Raw genomic sequence first — 24,427 nt, forward strand, 5'->3', positions numbered from 1 at the left:
ACTCTTGCCTACACAACCTATCATTAATATAAGCTTTATCATATAGGTATAGATAACTATGTAACCCAGTAAACTAATAAGCAACTCTATTTTAGTGCCACTCAACAAGGTCTAGCACAAATTGATGCGCATCGAAAGTTTGATTGATCGCAGGCTTTGTTGACGAAGGTTCTGAACAATGTCGGATTTAGAGGTCTAGAGGCTTCACGGTAACAAAAGCTCTTGTCCCAAATTATTTTCCAAATTCAATGTTGCAATATTGTTAAGTATCTACTACAGTAAGGTATGGAACAACACGAATAAAATATCAAAAGAAAACTTGTTTTTTTGTTGACTATTCTGACTTTTAGTTTTACTTCTTTCTTTCGATTCCTTATTGTGGCCCATTTTTGGAGGCCCCGGCGCTGTAGCCCTGGTTGCTTGCTCCAAAATTCTGCCTGGTTCCGAAGTTATGTTTAGGTAGGCCAATGTGTGCTCAATGTCCCGATCGACGAATAATCCCTGATTGTTGTTTTGAAATAGCTTTTGTTTTACAGATAAAGCTTTTACAATTTTGAACAACAACAATACGAGTATGTTAATCAAAGCTTAATAAAATACAAATCTATTGTTGAGAGCTACATCCATCCAAACCCAGCCGCGCCTGTGTTAAAAAAATATATAGGTTTTTATGAAGTATATGTATAATTAAAGATTTAAATTTGAATACGCTGTGAGGAAAACTTCTTAAGTTTGAAATAACGGGTCGCAAAGTCATTAGCTAAATGCTCAATTACCTACAAGAACATACTCACAGATATACGAATTCTACGCATGTTTGTATAACATATAGCTATGTTAAGTATCACATGAACAATCTTATAATAATATAATGCTACGTTTAAAATTAACTTTAATGATTACAGGAGTAAAGTCCAAATTTGTATGTCACTTGGTATATGTGTCTTAAGGCAAGGACATGCAACGGAGTTACCTGAATTAATTGAATTTCTTGACGACCAATGATATTATATATAGAAACAAGAGGTAGATACGTCATCAACGCACCAAAACTGATTCCGTGAATTGGTCCTATTTGGGACCAATGCAATCAGTCAGATTGTCACCGGTCCCAGTGAGCGTATATGCCGATAGGTACATTAAAGTTGACGAAAATGCCTTCCTGTGTGTTCAGAAAGTGCACGTATTCGTGCAAAAAAATAAAAAAAGATAAAGGAATATCATATCACAGCAAAATATATTAAATTATTACAGTTTAAGAGTAAAAATAAGAATTTACAATTCTTTATGAATGACACTTGCTTGACACGTGTATTGAAATAATGAAAGGGATAAAACATTGCTTCAATCACTAGTGTGACAAAGCTAGCGTACACTGTGTTCAAAGATTATCATGTAGATACGATTATTGAAAATAGAACGGTTATTTTATTAATTTCGATTTGGGTAAATACTTGATTATTTTTATATTTAAATCCACAGTTTACATCCAGTGCATATAATTAACAAATATAGCTATTTATTATATACAATGAAATCGTGATGCCAAAAATGTTTGTTTGCAATAATAAAATGATAAATAAAAATAAAATGATGTTGAATATACGTAAACATTAAAGAAAAGATTATCGCTACTGACGAAAAATGCTATTTGCTTTTCTGTAAATAGCTATTGAACATAAATTTTATTTGTGTTTTAGATAAAAAAAGGTTTATACTTCCTTTCTTTTATTTCATCCTTTTTTTTCATCTAGGCACCACTATTATTATAATTATCCTACAAGTTGGAGTGATGACCTTGTACGGGTTTCGGGAACTGCCTTGAAACGAATAGCGTAAGATCGGTCCTTATGGAGTTCTATAAGGAGGATTATGCAGTATGCTCAGCAGTGGGTGTTTATCGGGTGAAATGATGATGACCGAAAACGAACACCACAGCTAGTAATAAATACTTAATACAGTTATATCTCCAAAAAAAATTTTTTTTTTCATTGTAATACGACATCATAATAATCATAAAATAATTTCGAAAATTCAAAAGTGCACGCCTCATAATTTTTTTTTAATAAATATTTATTAATTATTATTTTTGTTTATTTAATAACAATTAAACCACATCGAATCAGACCCTGAAAAATGAAAGGGTTCTATTCCTGAGCATACTCAAGCGTAAGAGAAAAAAAAAGACTCGATTAGTAAAGTATTTCGGTCGCTATCGTGTTAACAAGAAAAAGGATCCGCACATACAGACACACGGACGTCCAAGACAGAACTTTTTTAAACTGTTTTTTAACTAGTTTAAATAACAAAAATGACATCAAAAATATCATGAACGTTAAAAATAGTGTTTTTTCTTAATATGTGTGTGTATGTATTATCTTACAAGTGCAATGTATGATACATAAAGACATTTTAAGTTTGAAAAATCAGATGTTTTGCGCGAAGTGACAGTAGTACCCACCTCAACGCTTCGCTTATGAGGCGTGCAATAATTTGGAAAATCCAAAAGTGCACGCCTCATAATTTTTTTTAATAAATATTTATTAATTATTATTTTTGTTTATTTAATAACAATTAAACCACATCGAATCAGACCCTGAAAAATGAAAGGGTTCTATTCCTGAGCATACTCAAGCGTAAGAGAAAAAAAAAGACTCGATTAGTAAAGTATTTCGGTCGCTATCGTGTTAACAAGAAAAAGGATCCGCACATACAGACACACGGACGTCCAAGACAGAACTTTTTTAAACTGTTTTTTAACTAGTTTAAATAACAAAAATGACATCAAAAATATCATGAACGTTAAAAATAGTGTTTTTTCTTAATATGTGTATGTATGTATTATCTTACAAGTGCAATATATGATACATAAAGACATTTTAAGTTTGAAAAATCAGATGTTTTGCGCGAAGTGACAGTAGTACCCACCTCAACGCTTCGCTTATGAGGCGTGCAATAGTAAATGAAATTGTCACATTTATTTACTTGTGTAGGAAACCTTACATCTATATTCTATAACATTGAACCTTCTGTGTCGTTAGTCTATGCCAATTACCATGGCAACTATTTGTTTATTTATATTTAATTGGCGAATTCTTATGACTTTTGCTTACACCTGCGCGGAAGTGACAAACTATCTTTGTCTTTTTTGTTTATATCATTTTATTAGAGCCATCTCTCTTATACAGTCTGTCAATGTAATAAATTAAGTAAAATGAAAATTGTATTTGTGTGTGCCTGACACTGCATATGAAGCATTTTTTTTGGATATATTGTGAGTATATAACGTATCTATACATAAAATATCATTGTTGACGACAGGATGAGTCTCTGGCCGCCGAGTGTTTACTTTGGAGACAAATTGCTTTGCAGCAAAGTTATTACGCGTCTTGTATCTGGCTTAGATAAATATCGTCGAAAAAATTTTATAAACAAACTTTTTACTATGAAATGAACTAGGTAACTATCGTAAACAATGATATTTTATGTATAGATACGTTATATACTCACAATATATCCAAAAAAAATGCTTCATATGCAGTGTCAGGCACACACAAATACAATTTTCATTTTACTTAATTTATTACATTGACAGACTGTATAAGAGAGATGGCTCTAATAAAATGATATAAATAAAAAAGACAAAGATAGTTTGTCACTTCCGCGCAGGTGTAAGCAAAAGTCATAAGAATTCACCAATTAAATATAAATAAACAAATAGTTGCCATGGTAATTGGCATAGATAAACGACACAGAAGGTTCAATGTTATAGATGTTAGGTTTCCTGCACAAGTAAATAAATGTGACAATTTCATTTTCTATTTTGTGATTATTATGATGTCGTATTAAAATGAAAAAAAAAAATAAAAAACTTTTTTGGAGATATAACTGTATTAAGTATTTATTACTAGCTGTGGTGTTCGTTTAAGTCATCATCATTTCACCCGATAATCACCCACTGCTGAGCATACTGCATATAGTCCTCCTTATAGAACTCCATAAGGACCGATCTTACGCTATTCGTTTCAAGGCAGTTCCCGAAACCCGTACAAGGTCATCACTCCAACTTGTAGGATAATTATAATAATAGTGGTGCCTAGATGAAAAAAAAGGATGAAATAAAAGAAAGGATGAAGTATAAGCCTTTTTTATCTAAAACACAAATAAAATTTATATATTATGTTCAATAGCTATTTACAGAAAAGCAAATAGCCTTTTTCGTCAGCAGCGATAATCTTTTCTTCAATGTATACGTATTACGTATATTCAACATCATTTTTGCAAACAAACATTTTTGCCATCACGATTTCATTGTATATAATAAATAGATATATTTGTTAATTATATGCACTGTGTGGATTTAAATATAAAATTAATCAAGTATTTACCCAAATCGAAATTAATAAAATAACCGTTCTATTTTCAATAATCGTATCTACATGATAATCTTTGAACACAGTGTACGCTAGCTTTGTCACACTAGTGATTGAAGCAATGTTTTATCCCTTTCATTATTTCAATACACGTGTCAAGCAAGTGTCATTAATAAAGAATTGTAAATTGTTATTTTTACTCTTAAACTGTAATAATTTAATATATTTTGCTGTGATATGATATTCCTTTATCTTTCTTTATTTTTTTGCACGAATACGTGGACTTTCTGAACACACAGGAAGGCATTTTCGACAACTTTAATGTACCTATAGGCACATGCGCTCACTGGGACCGGTGACAATCTGACTGATTGCATTGGTCCCAAATAGGACCAATTCACGGAATCAGTTTTGGTGCGTTGATGACGTATCTACCTCTTGTTTCTATATATAATATCATTGATCGTAAATCAATGTCAACAACTATCTCAAAATCGAATATATATATATATTTTAAGCCCCAATAAATGGTCAATGGAAATGGAAATTGCTAAATTTTTGACATGTTGTTTCAACAGAGCGTGCATGAAAACTACCATTTTTAATTCGAATAAAAGTACGTTCCTACATGTAAATAACTTTCGTTATTATTATCTTTACTAAACCTCGATGTTTTATAGAATATTTATGCGTACTACGAAAGTTTCAGCCGATGTTATCATGTAAGTTGGAATCAGGATATACAATCTTTACGTTATTTTTATGCAATATTTTTAAATAGGCTAATATTCCAGTCTCCACCTTATTTATAACTGAAATGTTTAAATAGATAGGTCTCTAGGAACTTTCATAAATATTACACAGGGATTAAACAGATTGTTACGTGTGTCTCACAAAATGCGGCATTCATACAATATTAATTCTATTTATGATATCACATCAGCCTATTCCCGTCCACTGCTGAACGTAGGCCTCTCCCAGATCTCGCCACTTCTCCCGTTCTTCTGCATATCGCATCCACCCAATGCCGGCCACCTTCTTTAAGTCGTCAGTCCAACGCGCCGCAGGGCGTCCTACACTACGCTTGCCTGTACGTGGTCTCCATTCGAGTACATGCCGACTCCATCGACCGTCTGTTCTTCTACACACATGGCCAGCCCACCGCCACTTCAACGTGCTTATTTTGCGAGCTATGTCGGTTACTTTGGTTCTTGTCGAATAACCTCGTTGCGAATTTTATCAGACAAAGAAACTCCTAACATAGCTCGCTCCATAGCCCGCTGCGCAACGTTGAATTTATGGATGAGTCCGCATGTAAGGGTCCACGTTTCGGCTCCGTACGTCATTACAGGTAGGATGCACTGGTTAAATGCTCGCGTTTTTAAGCTCTGTGGGATTTCCGACTTAAATATGTAACTAAGCTTTCCAAATGCTGCCCAACCCAAACGAATTCTTCTGCTAGCTTCCACGTCGAAGTTGTGTTTGCCTAGTTGAATGTTATGGCCAAGATAGATGTAGTTTTGCACAACTTCTAGTACGGATCCACTCACGCTCACGGGTCTAGGGACTATGTGTGCGTTGAATATGACCTTAGTCTTGTCCAAGTTCATCTTGAGACCAACCCGCTGAGAAGAACTGTTCAGATTGTTTAACATTTCATCGAGCTCTTGCACGGATTCTGCTATGATAACTATATCATCTGCAAAGCGCAGATGCGAGATGTATCGGCCGTTAATGTTGATTCCCCGTTCATTCCAATCGAGTGTCTTGAAAATGTCCTCCAACGCACTTGAAAAAAGCTTTGGCGATATGACATCGCCTTGTCTTACTCCACGTTGCAGTTGAATTGATCTTGTACTCTGTCCTTGTACTTGAACGGTCATCGAAGCGGTTTCATAAATACATCTCAGCACCTCGATATAGCGGTAATCAATTTGGGCTCGCTGCAAAGAGTCCAATACAGCCCAAGTTTCAATGGTATTTATGATAACAACAGTATTAAATAGATGTTAAAATATTCGAAGCTCTATCAACGGATACATCCATAATAGCATCGTAACTAAGACGAACGATTTGGTGTTATGCCAGCGTGCCTTATCAGATTATCAACATTCTCATATCTGAGTTGTTAACAACGTTAAGCATGCTCTTTATCACCTACTTTATTTTACACTAAGATGCACATTTTCTGTTCACATATATGTATTTATTAGTATATATAAATGTTTATTAATATATGTATAAGCCACGAGGAATGTTTATATTTGTAGTATATATTATTATAATAAAATCTTTAATTTTTAATTTATTATGCACCACTGTCCACCATACTCAGCATTTGTCCTAGTCAATTGGGTTGGCAGAGATTGCTGTCAGCGATAAGGCCGCCCTCTGTACATTGATATAAGTTATTATGTGTTTTAAATTTATTGTCCTATATGGTGTACAATAAAGTATTTTTCATTCATTCATTCATTCATTCACATTAACTTTGTGTCTTGATAATTAAAGTATAATATTCCATACATTAGTCGCAAGTATATTCAAATGTTTCGAATATTTTTTTATTTTTCACGCATTAACAAATAAATAGGACTACATATTTGTGACATTTTAATGGCAATTGAATAATTTTATATGCATAACGTATATTAACAATTTCGAAAAAATAATTTAAAATATTAATGGTTTGTGTACCCTATTCATTTATTTTATCATTGCTACTCAATGTTAGAAGTTTTGCGGCCTAAAGAAAATTGTATGTAGTTTTCTGACCTCTTAGGACTGATTGCACATTGTACTATGGGAAACATTAACTTTATGTTTCCCGGGAGTGTCGTAGCTTGGGGCATGTTTGTAATTCGTACCTACTTACGTTTTTGTTAGTTAACATGGTAAAGGCACCTTTAAAAACTCTCGATAGGTACTAAATTGAATGCTGACACTTGTTACATTCTTAGTTTTAATAAAGACTTCAACTACACTTTTTACTTCTAAAGTAAGATAATAAAAGTCATATATTTTATATTTTTACTTCATAATGCTTTTCTTTCGTTTAAACAGTATATTATAATATACCAGCTACCCGCCCGTGGCTTCGCCCGCTTTGTCTGAAACCGAATAAATTATATACCTTCCTCGAGAACCACTCTATCTATTAACAAAAACCGCATCAAAATCCGTTGCGTAGTTTTAAAGATTTAAGCACACATAAGGACAGAGAAAGCGATTATGTTTTATACTATGTTGATTACTATCATAACAAGGTAATAAAACTGTTTAACTAAGATCATTAAATAACGATAGCCGAACCTCGCATTATACAATATCAAAGACGGAGTTTGTCCCGGCAAACTCATTATTTATCATCGAAATTAGAATATTAAAATATGCATGAAAGTGAGTGGCAACCAAAATGCTAGTTAATACCATGTTTTAATTAGACTACCCTTCCCTGATTTAAGTTGATGAAACCAGTCGTAATTTTAATACAATAATGTAGAATGATCTCTTGTAATGTAAGATTAACTGAGTTTATGTCAAATATTATTTGATTAATACTAAAAATTTATAATTAAACTATTCACTATGTCTTATACATAGTAATTTTCAAAATTTCTTACACGAAAGAAAGCCTAATACTTTCTTCTAATATTGAATTTTTTAAATGTAGTCGTAAAAATTATTTTATAAAACATATAATGTTATAATGTATGTTCAATGTATTCCATGAAGAACTCTGCGACACTTTACGCACATCGAAATTAACTCATAGAAATTTCCAAATTATTTTATAATTGATTCCGTCCTCTTCCAGTATCATCAATCAGGAAAGGGTATTTTAATTAAAACACGGTTCTATCCAGCATTTGGCTTGCCATATTTTATGTCGTTGTGGATTAAACTGGCAATTAGGAGCTTTCATTTAAATAATGTAATATGTAAAGTAACACAAAATATTTTAAAATAATTATGTTTTATTTAATAAAATATGTCCTTAGAAAACCAATAAACCTACACTCGTCTTAAATAAACATAAAAACAATTAAATAAAAATCAACAAAATACATTGTATTCAAATAATCTCTACCTGAGCTACACTCTACATTGTAAAACACATGAATTATTTCAGTTACACAAAGTCAAATTCTAATCGGTTGAAGGGATAAACAGAGAGTGTACGACTTTGGTATATTGGATTTAACTGTAAAGTTTGTATACGTCGGTACAGGGATAGTAATTAAGCTGTGTTGCCAACTTCAGGGAAGTACGTGTCGAGGAAACTTGTTCCACGCGTGCTAACTAGCAACAGAATCCGTTACTATCTTTAATTATACATTAAAATTATCTAAACTATCTAAGCAAATATTAAATTTGTAATCAGTAATAGCCAATGATGATTCACAGTTATTTGTAACTAATATTAAATGTACGAAACTATTTTCTACGAAAATATATACTTAAGTATACTAGCGGTCCGCCCCGGCTTCGCCCGTGGTACATATGAAAAATAGATTTTGGCCGATTCTCAGACTTACCCGATATGCACAGAAAATTTCATGAGAATCGGTCCACCCGTTTCGGAGGAGTATGCAGACTAACATTGTGACACGAGAATTTTATATAATACTAGCCGCCTGCCCTCGGCTTCGCCTGTAGAGGAAATTCCCATGAAAATCTTTCGTGGTTCACCGTGGTAAGAAGCCGTGGTATGTCACTCTAGCCATCTCCATATACATAAGATCATAGAGGAAATTTCAATGGAAATTCCTAATTTTCACGGTTCACCGAGGTAAAAAGCATTATGTAGCATGTTGTAGTAGTAGTATGTAGTATGTAGCTTATGTCAGTGACACACAGAGTGTTCTAGTCTCCTACTTATCTCCAGACATATAAAATCATATAAAAAAATTGCTCCGTTGCGTGAAAAAAAGACAAAAAAACATACTTTCGCATTAATAATATAAGTAAGGATACGTTCAAAACAGCAGTATCTATGTTAAACGTATAAGAATAGTATCTACAAGTTTGACTGGAAATTCAGCCAAAACTGCAATTGTAATTCAAGATACGTGCTCTTTCTATTGTATTTGAAATTAGCAAAACATGTGCATTTAATTGTTATAAACGATAATAGTATATTTGTAAAATTATAGGTACATAGATTGCTATTCTGTCTGTTTATTCTAATGTATAAACTCCGTACCATAGAGATACATATAAATGGTAAAGTTACAACGACTCACATTATAATAGTTTTAGTTAAAAAAAACCAAAAGCAACTTGAATACGATAAACTTATGATTTTTTTACACGCTTTATATTAGCTTCACCTGTATGTTTGTTTGTTTGTAACCGACTTCTTTGGGCGCGATTTTGACCCACTTTAAACGGCCAGATTTCGTTCAAACTTTGTAGATTTATTGAGGACCGATGACAATACACTAATTTGATAAAATTTTCTATTTTTTAGTTCGGTTTTCTATAAAAAGCGTGTTTTTTTAGTTTTATTAAACTATTATTATTTTTATTGGGAATAGGGAAGCGCTTGACCACAATCTCGCCTGATGTTAAGCTGAGATGTCAGCAGTCAGGTCTAAGATGGAACGCGCTTCCCGAGAAGGTACCTGTTCATTCTACGCTTGAAGAGCCCCATATTGTACTCGTCGGGAAATTATTGTATTGTCACCGATCCTTGAACAGCAGAAAGTTTGAATTAAATTGAATTGAATAAAATGGGTCTACTGCCCCCCTAGACAAGTGGCTTTCTATTAGCGTAACGTTCAATAGAATAGATTATGAATGTATGAGATTGACGTAATCAATCGTCGTAGTCGTCGAATTCAAACGTCAATCTCATACATTCATAATCTATTCTATTGAACTTTACGCTAATAGAAAGCCACTTGTCTAGGGGGGCTGGTCTACATCTAATCTAAAGAAGTCGGTTAAAAACAACCATACCAACATACAGGTGAATTTAAAAAGCGTGTGATAAAGGAGGTATGTATGTATATGGTTTCTGTTTTTATGTATTTACTAGTTTTACCCGCAGTACTCCGTTCCTGTTGGTCTTAGCGTGATGATATGTAGCCTTTCTCGATAAATTGGCTATCTATCACCGAAACAATTTCTCAAATCGGACCAGTAGTTCCTGAGATTAGCGCGTTCAAATAAACAAACAAACTCTTCAGCTTTATAATATTAGTATAGATTAACCAATAACCTACTTTTAAAACATGCAGTTTTCATAGATCTCGTTTATCGTTTCTAAACTATCTATTATGTATACGACACTTTATTCTGTATTAAATTTAGATAGAGAAGAATTATCACCTACACTCCCAATCAGTCAATTTACAACTTTTACAACTATACTGATATAGAAGACATAAAATTTGTAAGTCGTAAATTTCGAATGTATGTTTTTTTTATGTTTGTAACTTGCGACTGGATGAAACGATTTTGATGATTCTTATTTCATTTTGAAAGCTGCAATCTGTGACTAATTTGATAATGGAAATTTATGAAAATACCTTATAAGTGTTCAATTTTTACAATAGAAAAGTTACTTTTTTCAACGAAAATTTAAAACTCCTTTGAAAAATAGAGTCAAGTCGAAATCCGTACCCAAAACAAGTAGGAAGGCGGTTTAAATAGTTTATAATGTAAGTATATACCTACAGGAAAAAAATGCTTATTTATACCTTATAATACGATTTTCATTTTTTCTTCAATTTCATACATAGATTTTAAAGGCTTTTTTTCTGTATTCATATTAAGAAAAAATCTTTAAAATCATTTTTTTTTTGCATTGTGCTTTTTGTATTAGAAAAGATGTCAGCATACATATTATGTATTTCTTATTTAGCATGCAGTTCTACTTTTCATTTTGAACTCAAAAATTAAAATTATGAATCATTTTTTCAAAAGTGAGACGGAAGTTATTATAATTTGTTGAATTATTTATGTTTAGCGTTTTTTCGATTACGATATATTATTTTTAGTTTATCTAGATTACAGTTTAAAGAGAAATAAAATGGCAGTACAGATATACCTGATATATATTTTATCATTATAATTGTCGAGAATATTTTCAGTAGGAAACATCTTAAAATATTGAAAAACATATAAATATACATACTTACGTATCCACGTTACCCGAATAGCCTATAAGTTTTATAAAAAACTAATTTTATTTACTACTAGCGGTCCGCCCCGGCTTCGCCCGTGGTACATATTTAAGTTTTCTCTACATAAGAACCATCCTCGTACTTCAAGGAATATAATAGAAAAGAATTATCGAAATCGGTTCAGCCGTTCACACGTGATGCCGTGACAACGCGAAACGGGTGCGGACCCGCCGCCTTTTTATAGCTCCCGCCGCGAAGCGCGTCGAACGCGGCAACTGATACACAAAAATAATCCTTATGGCATGATTCTGTATTCTCGCGCGATGACATATAGCGTATTTCATGTATAACTTTGGTGTTTCTACACCGATTTACATGATTCTTTTACTATAACCTGCCCAGGAGTATGAAGAATAATTGTGCCAAATTTCGTTAAAATCCGTCGTGTAGTTTTTGTTTCTATAACGAATATACAGACAGACAGACAGACAGACAGACAGACAGACAGACAGACAGACAGACAGACAAAAATTTTACTGATTGCATTTTTGGCATCAGTAGCGATCCCTTATCACCCCTTCATAGTTTTTTTTTAAATATATTTCATGTACAGAATTACAGATTTATTATAAGTATAGATAAGAATAAAACATAATTATATGAATCTATATATTACCTCTATTAAAGTATCAATTCAATTAAAATATCGTAGAGTAAGATATTCACATCGAGTGATATGTGCAGAGATGTACAGTCGTATAACTATTAATAATGAGTATTTCAGTTAATTCTTTCATTGCATTTAGTGAAACCATATTTTAATAATCTGTAACCATAGCAACAAGTAGTCCCCAGCGCCTACCGGCTTCTCGAGCGACGCGTCTGAGTTATTGCCTGGATCGCTTCATGTGAGATGTTATTTGATAGTCCTCATATGAAATTTCATATTTATGCCTTCAGTGTTTTGACGTTAACGTAACATTTTACGAAGAAAATTCAGTATAACCGTATTATTATCATTTAAACGTTTACTTACTTTTATCCAACGAGCAAGAATAGCGCATGTATGATAAAGAAAAACTGTCTGTAGAGAAGATAGAATAACTTTAGTAGTTTAACAATAAATATTGCGTAATGAAGTTCATACAAATAAAAATGAAACGCAAATTTATTCTTTGATTGATTAGGATAGGATTCATAAAGATTTTCACAAATTCCATTTACTCTTACAAACGGCAAGCTTACATTATTATAATCTTCAATTTGTTGATCCAATACGCAGACTAAAACAATTCGAATGAAAATGCATTTGAAATACGTTTTATGCAATTATTACCGTAGATCTGAATACATTTTTCAATCTCAAACCAGACAGAATCATATCAAAACAAATGGGAACGAAATTGGAAATAAAATAAAGTTTCTATATATTGGTTACGGGAACAATGAGCGGAGTGGTAAGTCATTTGTTAGAAGCTGCGAACCTGGTGTGCACTTTCAGGAAAATTAATGGTCAACAGAATCGTGGCCACAAATCATTAATACCCATTTAGATAATTATAAGTGTAGCGTAGACTGAAATGAGCCTGGAATTTATTGAGCGTTATGATTGATATATTTGGTGCAAATGTTTTCGCAAATTTGTGCGAAGTTGTTGAATAAATAATGGAATTTTGTTAGATAAATGTTCCTCTGAGAATTGACATGTCGGATGATTGTGAATGTTGTATTGTGCAACTTTTTTCTTGGTGTACATTTAGTAAAAACATGAACACAAAAATGGAAAGCAATTCTTTTTTTTGTATTAGATATTTGGCACCACCTTTTAGCACGAGTATCTAAGATTTATCTGAAACCTAAAACTGAAACAAACATAAATAATCCATTTATACATACCATGAAAACGGAGAGGAAAACGTTTTGAAGTAGTCATCTAACATGTGAGACAAACAAATCCATAAATTGTGAGATTTTGTTGGAAATGTGCATTTTATTTTCCCACATTTATACGAGAAGGTACGCTAATGCAGAGTAATGTGCATCAGCTTATTCGAGAGACTTAGATATTAACCTAGAATAAAAACACGAGCAGAGGGAAATTTTATTATTCACGATAATTATATTGAAGTGAAAACTAAATTAGCTCTGTATTTCGCTCTAGACAAGAGTAGAGCAAATGCATTAGTAGTCTAGACTCGAGACTGATGGAAGTAAAAAGTACATAAAACTAGTATTTGTTCGCGTAATCCCTCACGTTAATGTATACCGAATGTTCATTTTTGTACCCTTTAGAACATGTCCGAAAATAAGTTTCAACAAAATAACAAACTCTTATTTTTCAGAATATAAAGTATACAATACATGTGGAGGTTTATCTTGGGGAAGAGACGCTTATGGTAGAGCATAGTACCATCCATGTAAATCTGACAATTTTCAGTTATTTACTGAATATATCTGATACAAAACGATGACAACATAACAATTATAACAAAGTCGAATGCGAGCATGTAATACATTCATTATACCATAACATTTAAATAGATAATAACATCAATAATACAGACTACAGTATACACTATGCAAGTGTATTATATAACTTGCATGAAGATTGATTAACCGGAGCAACATAGTATCACGATATTGTGGTCTGCTTCCTCTTGTGATATGCTGCAAATAGAAACATTTGTGGCGACAGTAAAATTTATTGAAAACGTTAGTTCACTTGCAATCTTGTTATGGAGTTACATTGTTTATACCTCCCTGACAAAAGCAGGACCGATCATAATTACGACCATTTGTGCTCTATTTCCCTTTTGTGAGAAATCTGCCAGCATAACTATTATACAGCCACAATCGAGATTCCTTCAGTCTCAATTTAAATGCCCTATTAACGTTTTCCATTTCATGTTGGCAACCTAGGCAACTCGATAACTATTGCATCGAGTACCATAATGTATAAGTTGTCTGCCAGATTCAATTTATATAGAGGTTTTACAGAATTCAATTTCTCTGTCTGATATCACTTGTTTCTTGCGTCTTACAAGGCAGCGTCTCAGCAGGATCAATATGAATAGAGATTCATATTGATCCTGCTGAGAGCAGCAGTGTTTGTGTACGATAAGTTTATTGCCTCGGGTATTCCTGAAACTATGGATCTACCTACTGAGAATACGTAATAGCGATGAGCGAAACTTGATGTAAAATTTCCTCTTATAAATTCGACTTAGGTATATAATAAAACCTTTGGAATGAAAATGATTTAGCTTTAATATCGCAGATAGTGCTTAATATCTATTAACCAACCCGCATTTCTGTTGTTTCTAGTTTATACAAACAGATTAACGTCATATTAGATAGCTTTCCATATATTTTGTGCATGCAATTGAAATTTACACTATACCATTGTTTTCTAAATATGTTTTGTAAACTATTTAAGGTATTAAAACAGAAGAGATGGTTTGTAATATTTGTGCTTCATTTATTTTTGTTATATCTATAATATTCGTGATTATTTATTCTATATCTAATAAAACAAGCATTGTTTATAGCATATTTGATTATTCTTCTTCATCTTCTTCATCATCAGCCATTGTAGTGGTAATATTGAATATAGCTCTAGTGATAGCTCGCAATATCTTCCTTGAACCCTGCCTCAATAACGTCAGTTTGAACTGCATGAGCACGATCAAATACGTGGACATGAAGGAAATGTTCTAGAAAAATAAATATCTAATTTGAATTATATTTATAAAGTTTATAAAAGATTTTCGTTAAAATTTGTATTTTCTTATTACTTATTGTTTATTGAACAACAACAAATTACATATTTAATTAAAAAGTAACTAAAAATTAGTGCGCTAATGGTGACCTTATGGATAAAGCTACTCTGCCAAGTAACCTGTTTAAATAATTGACTCTCATCTAAAACAAACTACAAATTACCATAAATTAATAAATACTGAATATTTGCATATTGTAAAAACGTCCAACTCACAGCAGTAAAAAGCTCTCGATTAATATTAGTGAAGCCATCCAAGTTCATAATAGGCGGATTCTTGGCAATCGCGACGAGGAACATTTCAACCTCACGCTGGGCGCTGCGATCAATAGCACCCAGATTTACGTTTAGCAGCCGTACTTGGAATTCTAGACCGACCTAATGAAGAGCCATCATTATCTTCCACATTGCTATTTGCATATTTTCCTCACTTTATCAGGAATTCAGATATTATTAAGTGAGAATAATATTTTTAATTGATCTATGAAACATTTCATTGCGGACACAATACCTCTTATCCATAATTGAAGAAAACAAATTGCCGATTAAACTAATTGAAATGTGTCGCTCTATCATCTCGAATCCATTTTAGGCGATCTTTTGGCAAAGTATAAAATATTTCAGCTACATTTTGTTTTTTCTATTAAGATCTACCAAGATGTACAATTTAAATCTTTATAAAAAATGTATTATGTTAGCCTGTGCCCTGTAGCATAATATTACATGATTAACTTTGGTTAATCTGGCATAATAATTAGTAACGTGTTTGTTGGTGGAGTGGGGTGTCTAAGTAAACTAACCTATACAGGGTGTACCAAAAAGTAGTGATGAACGGAAGCTGAGAGGTAGAGGACCTAAAGGGCTATCCGAATCACCCCCATGTATGTTATGCGATTTTTCGTATTTTCGGAGTTATGACGTTTTTTTCAATTTTTCACCTATCGCCGAGTACGATGATATTTTCACTCATGCTGACGTCAATGATTGCGGAAGATGCTTGATTTTTTTTGTGTGCTAAGCTGAAAGATAGGCCAATTCAGTATGGTAACATTTACTATCGTTAGATCTTTGAATCGAATAAAAAAAAGAATTAAATGGCAAGAAAGGTAAAATTTCCCGGTATGTTCACCACTTCAAGGGCCCGTAAAAAAATAAAATCACATAAAAAAAGTTTTCCGTTTGACTTTTAAAAACTTGCTCTATCTATCAGATAGCTACCCTGAAAATTTCATTTAATTATTCAGAAGGCTTCAATCGAAAAATTTAAATCTAAATGTGGTAAGTGCAAAAATTGAATTAACATGATGATCATTAAAACCAATAAATAGGTGTTTAATTACCAGAAATTTTTAAAATAACCCCGCTGTTGCTCAATGCAAGTGCGACATCACCGTAAAAAGTTGTCTTTTAAATGTCTGAATACCCTTTTATCATTTTTAATGGTTTCTTCTGCTACTATGAATTTCCGGGTTATTTAGTCCAAATTATGGCAGTCTCTCGTCTTTGTAGTATCCCCACGAAAAAAAATCAATAGGGTTTATGTCCGGGGACCGTGCAGGCCAGGCTAAAGGGCAAAGATACCCTGAAAGATGGATTGGTCGTTGCAGCCTGCGCATGCGCCGGTGACGGCTGCCTTAAAGCCTGGCCTCCAGGGTCCCTCGACCTAAACCCTATTGAATTTTTTCCGTGGGGATACTACAAAGACGAGAGACTGCCACAATTTGGACGAAATAACCCGGAAATTCATAGTAGCAGAAGAAACCATTAAAAATGATAAAAGGGTATTCAGACATTTAAAAGACAACTTTTTACGGTGATGTCGCACTTGCATTGAGCAACAGCGGGGTTATTTTAAAAATTTCTGGTAATTAAACACCTATTTATTGGTTTTAATGATCATCATGTTAATTCAATTTTTGCACTTACCACATTTAGATTTAAATTTTTCGATTGAAGCCTTCTGAATAATTAAATGAAATTTTCAGGGTAGCTATCTGATAGATAGAGCAAGTTTTTAAAAGTCAAACGGAAAACTTTTTTTATGTGATTTTATTTTTTTACGGGCCCTTGAAGTGGTGAACATACCGGGAAATTTTACCTTTCTTGCCATTTAATTCTTTTTTTTATTCCATTCAAAGATCTAACGATAGTAAATGTTACCATACTGAATTGGCCTATCTTTCAGCTTAGCATACAAAAAAAATCAAGCATCTTCCGCAATCATTGACGTCAGCATGAGTGAAAATATCATCGTACTCGGCGATAGGTGAAAAATTGAAAAAAACGTCATAACTCCGAAAATACGAAAAATCGCATAACATACATGGGGGTGATTCGGATAGCCCTCTAGGTCCTCTACCTCTCAGCTTCCGTTCATCACTACTTTTTGGTACACCCTGTATAATATGCGTATTGAGTATGTCTATATATTGCAGAATGTTTATTCCAATATATTTCATCAGATATTTACGTTATTTGAATGGAAAAGAGCTATATTCTAATGGAATTATCTAACATGTGTGTCCTTATAAAAATAAAAAGATATTCTCAACGCATAGAGGTGGACAAGGTATCAGTAATAGGTCCCAAAAGTCTTTTGAAGAAATTATGCTGACTGCCTCATTGGATTTTTCACAAAATTGGATCCAATCCATACTACAGGCTCTGTTTCCCACATTAGCATATTAGTATTTGGTTATATTTGATGTTTATAATATTAAATTATTCAATAGTTAATTAGTAATTAGGGGTGGGGAAATAGAGTTGTGTTGTGAGACCACATGCAATTGCATATGACAATTATTGAAATTTTATGTTAAACGAAATATTTGTTTATATGTTAATAACAGAATATGATATCATAGAAAGGAAATTTGGAAAAGTATTTTTTAAATAATTAAGACCAATTCTTAATTTGTGGATAATTTTGTATGTTATAATGTAATGTTATTAATTATCTCTACCAACCACCAAATAACAGGTCACATAAATAATTTCAATCATACCTCAGAGAACATTAACTGTAATAACATTCATTCTCTAGGAAAGCGTTAATCAAAGAAAATGGAAGAACCATAGATAACCATTATATCTTGCGCCTTACCTTTCTCGTGGCGTGATAAGCCTCATTACAAATGATGAAGAGTAGGGTCATGCAGTAACCAACTATAACGAAGAGGCCCATTTCTTTATAACTGAGCCCGTGTTCTAATATTTCTGATAGCGAGCCGTACAGCGAGATAGTCGTCGTGAAGAAGATTACCATGCAATATATACCGTACATGTTGGAATACGCCCTTCCTGTGGACGATTGGGTCATATTTTAGACACTGCCCATTTCCTCCACGAGACCTACTCGGCTAATGCCAATTTACAAAGGGAAGGACACTATTACTTTTGGAAAGGACAACAATTTTATGCCTTATTTCTATTGGACAGGCGCTGCTTATATTGTAATATATACGTGTTTGAAAATGTTATTTAAAAAGTGTGGATAAAGTTTGAAAATATCTGTATATTATCACAAGTATGATGGTAGAGTCGCAGTTAAAATAAAGTTTGAAATTTTGAATACAAGTTATTTTATTTATTTTAGTCTTGAAAATGAATGCAAACATGCAATATGAAATGAAACATGAAACTAGTTACAAGGCAATACACAATTGCACTGTACTTAATATAATACATATACTATATATCATTCAAGGATTCGCTTACCTACGCAATTGGGGCAAAAATAATTACCACCTAGGCATTGGGGGTTGAAAATGTTAACGTTTTTAGGAGTGTCGAATCGAGACACGTACGTCATAAACATAAACATGTTTTACGCCGCTATCCTGCCCGTTTGGCGAAATTTCCAGATTTCAACGGATTTTACTTGTGATGAGAATTTTTATTCCCGCTCTCGAAACTCGGCCAAGTTCGAAATGTATTCAGCGTTCTATTTGAATAGTATTCAATATCATTGATCGGGTGGATAATAATATGGCTTATGGAGGTTACACGTGACCGGGTAATATACCTTGATAATGTGCAATAACAATAACGTTTTTACGATTCCATTATGCCAGGGGTGGCTCTTCATATATCTTACAGGGGTGAAAAAAATACATAAACATTCAAGGTTTTGTAAGTGTCGTAAAGACAAAAAAAGTGTTTTTATTTTTTTGTGCGTTCGTAGCTTCCTTGGAGTGAAATATTATTATCAAATTAATATTTTTCATGATATTATGATGAACTGTTTAATCTACAAGATTTTTTCACTGGTTATTGTAAAATTACGTATTTTAAATTACCTAATTGTTGCATCATATGTGATAAGTCGACCCACAAGTGGCGATACTGAGCCAATTTGAGCGCCGGGTGTTCAGCTTCCAGTGCCTTGTGTAAATTGGTCGCTAATCCTTTTGATGCAGTCCCAAAGGCATTGCAATTTATGTACCTGTAATTATAACGTCACTATAAAAACACTAATATTTCTAAATTTATATTCATTGTCACAAATCTCGACTATCCTATAACTTTAGAAATGACATGCGGTAACCCTGAACAATTTATTTTTTCGAGTTAAAAAGGGTACCAATCTGTGTGTAATCATGTTGATGTTTCTTATCTCTGCCTTGAGTTTTTTTTGGCCAGTATAATTCTACAGTTTTAGGCCAATATCAACATATAAACTTTAGAATCCAATACAAAGTACTATCTACTAATTACGATTTATTACAAACAAATATACAATAGGCGAATATGTCACGAAATTGTAATGGCACGATTAACACAAATGGGTCGTTAAGGAAGTGTGTTACATTTGTCGTCGTTTCTATTCTAAGATAGATTAGTCGCAGATGCGTTAAATGAGCAAGAGTGTTTTAAACCGTACGAGTTATACTGTCTTGCCTTCATCAGCTAAATTTCTCGAATGTACATGAACAAAAATAGAATAATGCTCTTGAATTGATCAAAATTTAAAGCAACAATAGAAAGATATAAAAAGAAATGGTACTTTTGGAGGTGCTACTTAACGCCAAAACATTGTATAAGCCAAATGAAATATCTAAGACAAAACGGGTGATTCGTGTAAAATGTTTGACGCACAATTTGAACAATTTAATTTATTTAATACAATTAAAACAAAAGTAATTAAGGGCACATACCACAAGGAACAAAAGCCATCCAGCATAGCGATAATGTGATAGTACGCGAAAGAATGCCAGAGCTCGAAGTCGTCTTGTAAGTAATGCTGCGACAGTATTACCGCGAAACTCAGAGCCCAGGAAAATATACATAATCCCCACGTGAGGGAATACAGGTTCGGGAATATTATTGGAGTTCCAGTTATTTTGAGGTATTTGAGCTGGAAATGTCGCTTGTTTATACGCTACAATAAGTTTTGCGGGGACTTTCATGTGAATAAATGATTGGGATTTATTTGTTATTGTTTTATTTGAAAACAAAGAGAGGTTACTGGTTGCATGAATTTATATTCAATCAACCATAGTAGCTCATATATCTTTGATTGTTGATATTTTGTATGTTTTAATAAATTCGGCTCAAATTCAAATATGTGTTTTATTTATAACATAAATAGAAAACAACCTGGTAATGAGTCCACATGTTTTTAAATATAGCGACTTGTGGTCCATGACGCCACGAAGCCACCGGTATAATAAAATGCGGAATGAGAATGCTCAGAAATATAATATTGTATATAACTTCGTCGAATCGTTTGTTTGAATTTTGTTGGAAATTTGCGAGTCGCTCGTTGCCCACTGAAATATGAAGATAAAACTGAAGCTAATAAAACCGATGAAAGTACAGCTAGGAAAGAATAACCATGAATATGTTATGTTCGTGGTGCTGAAATTGAATTGAATAGTATAGGTATATTATTTTCAAAAATAAGTTTTTTTTTTAATAAAGGAAGATATAAACTGATGGATGAAGTGTTGTAATTTGTACTCCATGTACTCATTACTAAGTAGGTATAGTATACATATTATGTAAAAGAAGAATATAATAGACCTAAGGTGAAAATATTAGACACAGTGTAGAGTCGAAAAGAAGATCTACAAAATGTGAGGATTAAAATTGTTTGTCAAATATGGTTATATTCTATGCTCAAAGACATCACCATACCATAACACACTTAGTAACGAACACACTGAATAATTCGATAAAGTTCAAGCCTTGAACATAAGCTCGCTACGTAATCACGGCTGACCTTTGATCACAATAATACTCTCCAAGCTCCAGACGAGATAAGCCCAAAGCGTTGCTTTTGAGATCCAGTTATAGGTAGTTCGCTTTGTGGTCCGTGCATCTATTAATAAAACCAACAAGCATTAAATTGCGGATGACAACTATTATATATAAGTAAGTATAAATGCCTCAACTAAATAGAAGATAAATTCTGTAAGCTTTCTTCAATAATTTTATTTGAGCTTGGAGTAGAAAGTTCTACGTTTCTCTTTATTGGTAAAGTGCAGTACTCTTCTATCCTGCTAGATAAAAATGTTATCTTGCTTTTTGTTACAGATGCTATTTGTTTTTTATCTGAAAGAAAGTTCTTCGATACGCTTCTCTTTTAGATAAAGTAAAAGGAAACGCTTCATACCTGTAATATTTTACCTTGATGCGCCATTATTCCGTGAAAACATTAATTTCCCTCACAAAATTACGCTGCCTCGTAATAATTTAAAAGTATTATAATCTCTACACGGTGAAGTCTTACAATTTACACGGGGTGATTATTGTGTACTCAAAAGAAACAATGTTCCTCCGTGAAATGAAATATTTAACTTCGCAATAACTTGAATAAAACCTTACGCTTACGTAAAGTATTAAAGTTATATAGGCGAAGTTTTAATCTTGACTGACGTTTACTGAAATTCATAAGCTATACGTGGAATGTATTAACTTTGAAAATTTGTAGTTATTTTCTAAGTTTTAAGCGTTTAAGGTTCAAACTTTTAATGTTTAAGCTGAACGGATATATTTTTATGGCTTAGGTTTGGTGCTTAAAATGTAAATGACTAATAACATCAACGATCATATAAATTTGAAGCATGCTTTAGATATTTAATTTCATGTAAAATTTTATCAAATTCCCACGGTAAAAGCCTAAAAGCTCAATAGATTAGAATGTACATAAATATAAACTTGATATTATACACTTTATTTCGACTAAGATTAAAGTAATTATGTACATAGTATATTAGTATTAAAATATTCATGGTCAATTTGCCAATAAGTACTTACGTTTCGGTACTCTCATAATCGGCATAACGCCCATTATTTGAAACAGTACCAATAGACTTTTTGTTGTTATGTAGAAACTATCGTGTTTGTCCAAAAGCTCTCCATCCTTGTCAGTAATCTGGGGTCCGTAGACATCTTTCGCGTCGTACTCTATAAAAAAAAATCATAATAAATTCGTGTGAAAGTGAAAACGTATCAAATAATTTAATAAGACGTGCTTAAAAAAATTTCTACGATTTAATTATAAAATGCAAATGTAGCCATTTGTGCTCACAGATAAAACAAATTTATTCAGTAATCTCGACGTAAAAGAAAAATGGACGCTGCGTCTAATATGTCAAACGAAATAAAATTGTTAAGGTTGTTTTGGGACAAAAAAGTTTCATACACAATTAACATAATTTACAAGCTGAAAAAAAACAATGGAATGTATAAATAGCAAATGCTGTTGACGTTTTACAAGATTATATTTGTAGTTGTTTGTGATCAAGCCTTTAGAAACTATTTCGCCAAATCGAATGATTGATCGCCAAATAACCTTTTATTTCTTTTCCATTAAATTCCTTGAACGTATCGCGTTTTCTCATTTGTTCCATTCGATTTGGATTGTACATTTTAAATCCATTTCTGGAATCTTTCATATTGAAATCTTTTGCTTATTTTTTAATATTTTCAAATTGAAATGCTTTCTAGCGTACGCTCAAAGGTGAATTGCGTTATAGCAGCTCAAATAACAAAATAGCATATAATCAATCATAACCTACCCCGTACCCGCCCAACTTACTCAGTTATGCGCGTTTGCCGCTGAAAAACATTGGAGTCGGTATTGCTAAACATTGGAATATCGCATGAATGAATTTTTTCCTAGTTCTGAGCTCTACATTACTTAGATTTTAAAGAAAAATATACGTAGAAATATCGGCTTCGATCAACAAAATATTTTTTTTGAAGTTTTTGTGTGTTTTTGTCTGATATCGACACTAAATTATTATCAATAGGTATAAATTATTTTATTGAACTCTTATTGTTTTATTATTCTGAATATGCATAATTGCACTAGCATTCAACTATTATAGCACACTACTACTAGGTAACTTAATGCACAAAATATTTCATTAGCCATTCTGCGCGTTAAAAACGTATTTGAACATTCTGTCCATTCATTAGAATTTAGCATTTCAAACAACAAAGTTTAGCATAATAATTTGAAGCACACTCCATGCAATTTGCTATTCAGTGACACCTCTTGAAGCGAATCGATGACGCCGCAGTGTCGCTCCACAGCCATTAATTCATATTTCACACTAATGGCGACTTTCAAAAACACTTAACGATCCACTAAGTGAGATGTTGGCCTCACCCCGAGCACATAGAATTAACTATTCATAGGCATACGAGAATTGGAATTAATCTTGCTTATCCAACTCTGTAGGATACAATCATACATTTTTATATTGAATGTTATTCTGATTTCTGCGATATACTTAGCCTATTAAAATTAGTCGAAATAATTTATTCATACAATTATAGTATTAAAGATTTTAGAATTAGTTGAGCTAGATATATTTTTTTTTTGCCAATAGATTACCTACATCGATTGTAAAGTACAAAAATATTATTTGGAGGCGAAAGTAGAGCAGAGTGAATACTCGAATAAAATCTTTTAAACTATTACACTTTGATTCTCACGAACCTAGTATAGGAGAAGAGCAAGGTATACAATGTCTATTTAATATTATTTATGTCTTATTTTTCGAATAAATACCTCCCAGATAGCAAGCTGCAGGATTATCACGTCAACGTTTATCTAAAGCAAAATAAATAGGCCCTAAATCTTTATTCCGTAACAATAAATTTGTAATGTTTATGTACACACGCCACGC

The 24,427-nt window shown here is 32.7% G+C and overlaps 1 protein-coding gene across 1 annotated transcript; it reads right to left on the reverse strand.

Moving 5' to 3' along the window:
* Positions 1 to 15,063: 15,063 nt before the first annotated feature.
* Gr21a (Gustatory receptor 21a) lies at positions 15,064 to 23,190 on the reverse strand. Its single transcript, XM_089703351.1, has 9 exons — positions 23,083 to 23,190; positions 22,545 to 22,694; positions 21,508 to 21,606; positions 20,883 to 21,055; positions 20,441 to 20,640; positions 19,583 to 19,728; positions 18,388 to 18,584; positions 15,501 to 15,662; positions 15,064 to 15,219 (listed from the first exon to the last, which is right to left on the reverse strand). The coding sequence occupies exons 1-9, from the start codon at positions 23,183 to 23,185 to the stop codon at positions 15,064 to 15,066; spliced, it is 1,386 nt and encodes a 461-aa protein (XP_089559477.1). The 5' UTR covers positions 23,186 to 23,190.
* Positions 23,191 to 24,427: the final 1,237 nt, after the last annotated feature.

This window comes from Colias philodice, chromosome 14 (assembly GCF_061535455.1).
Source record: "Colias philodice isolate Cphi_HAF_F1 chromosome 14, ilColPhil1 Martin Lab GWU primary, whole genome shotgun sequence".
Classification (NCBI taxonomy): Eukaryota; Metazoa; Arthropoda; class Insecta; order Lepidoptera; family Pieridae; genus Colias; species Colias philodice.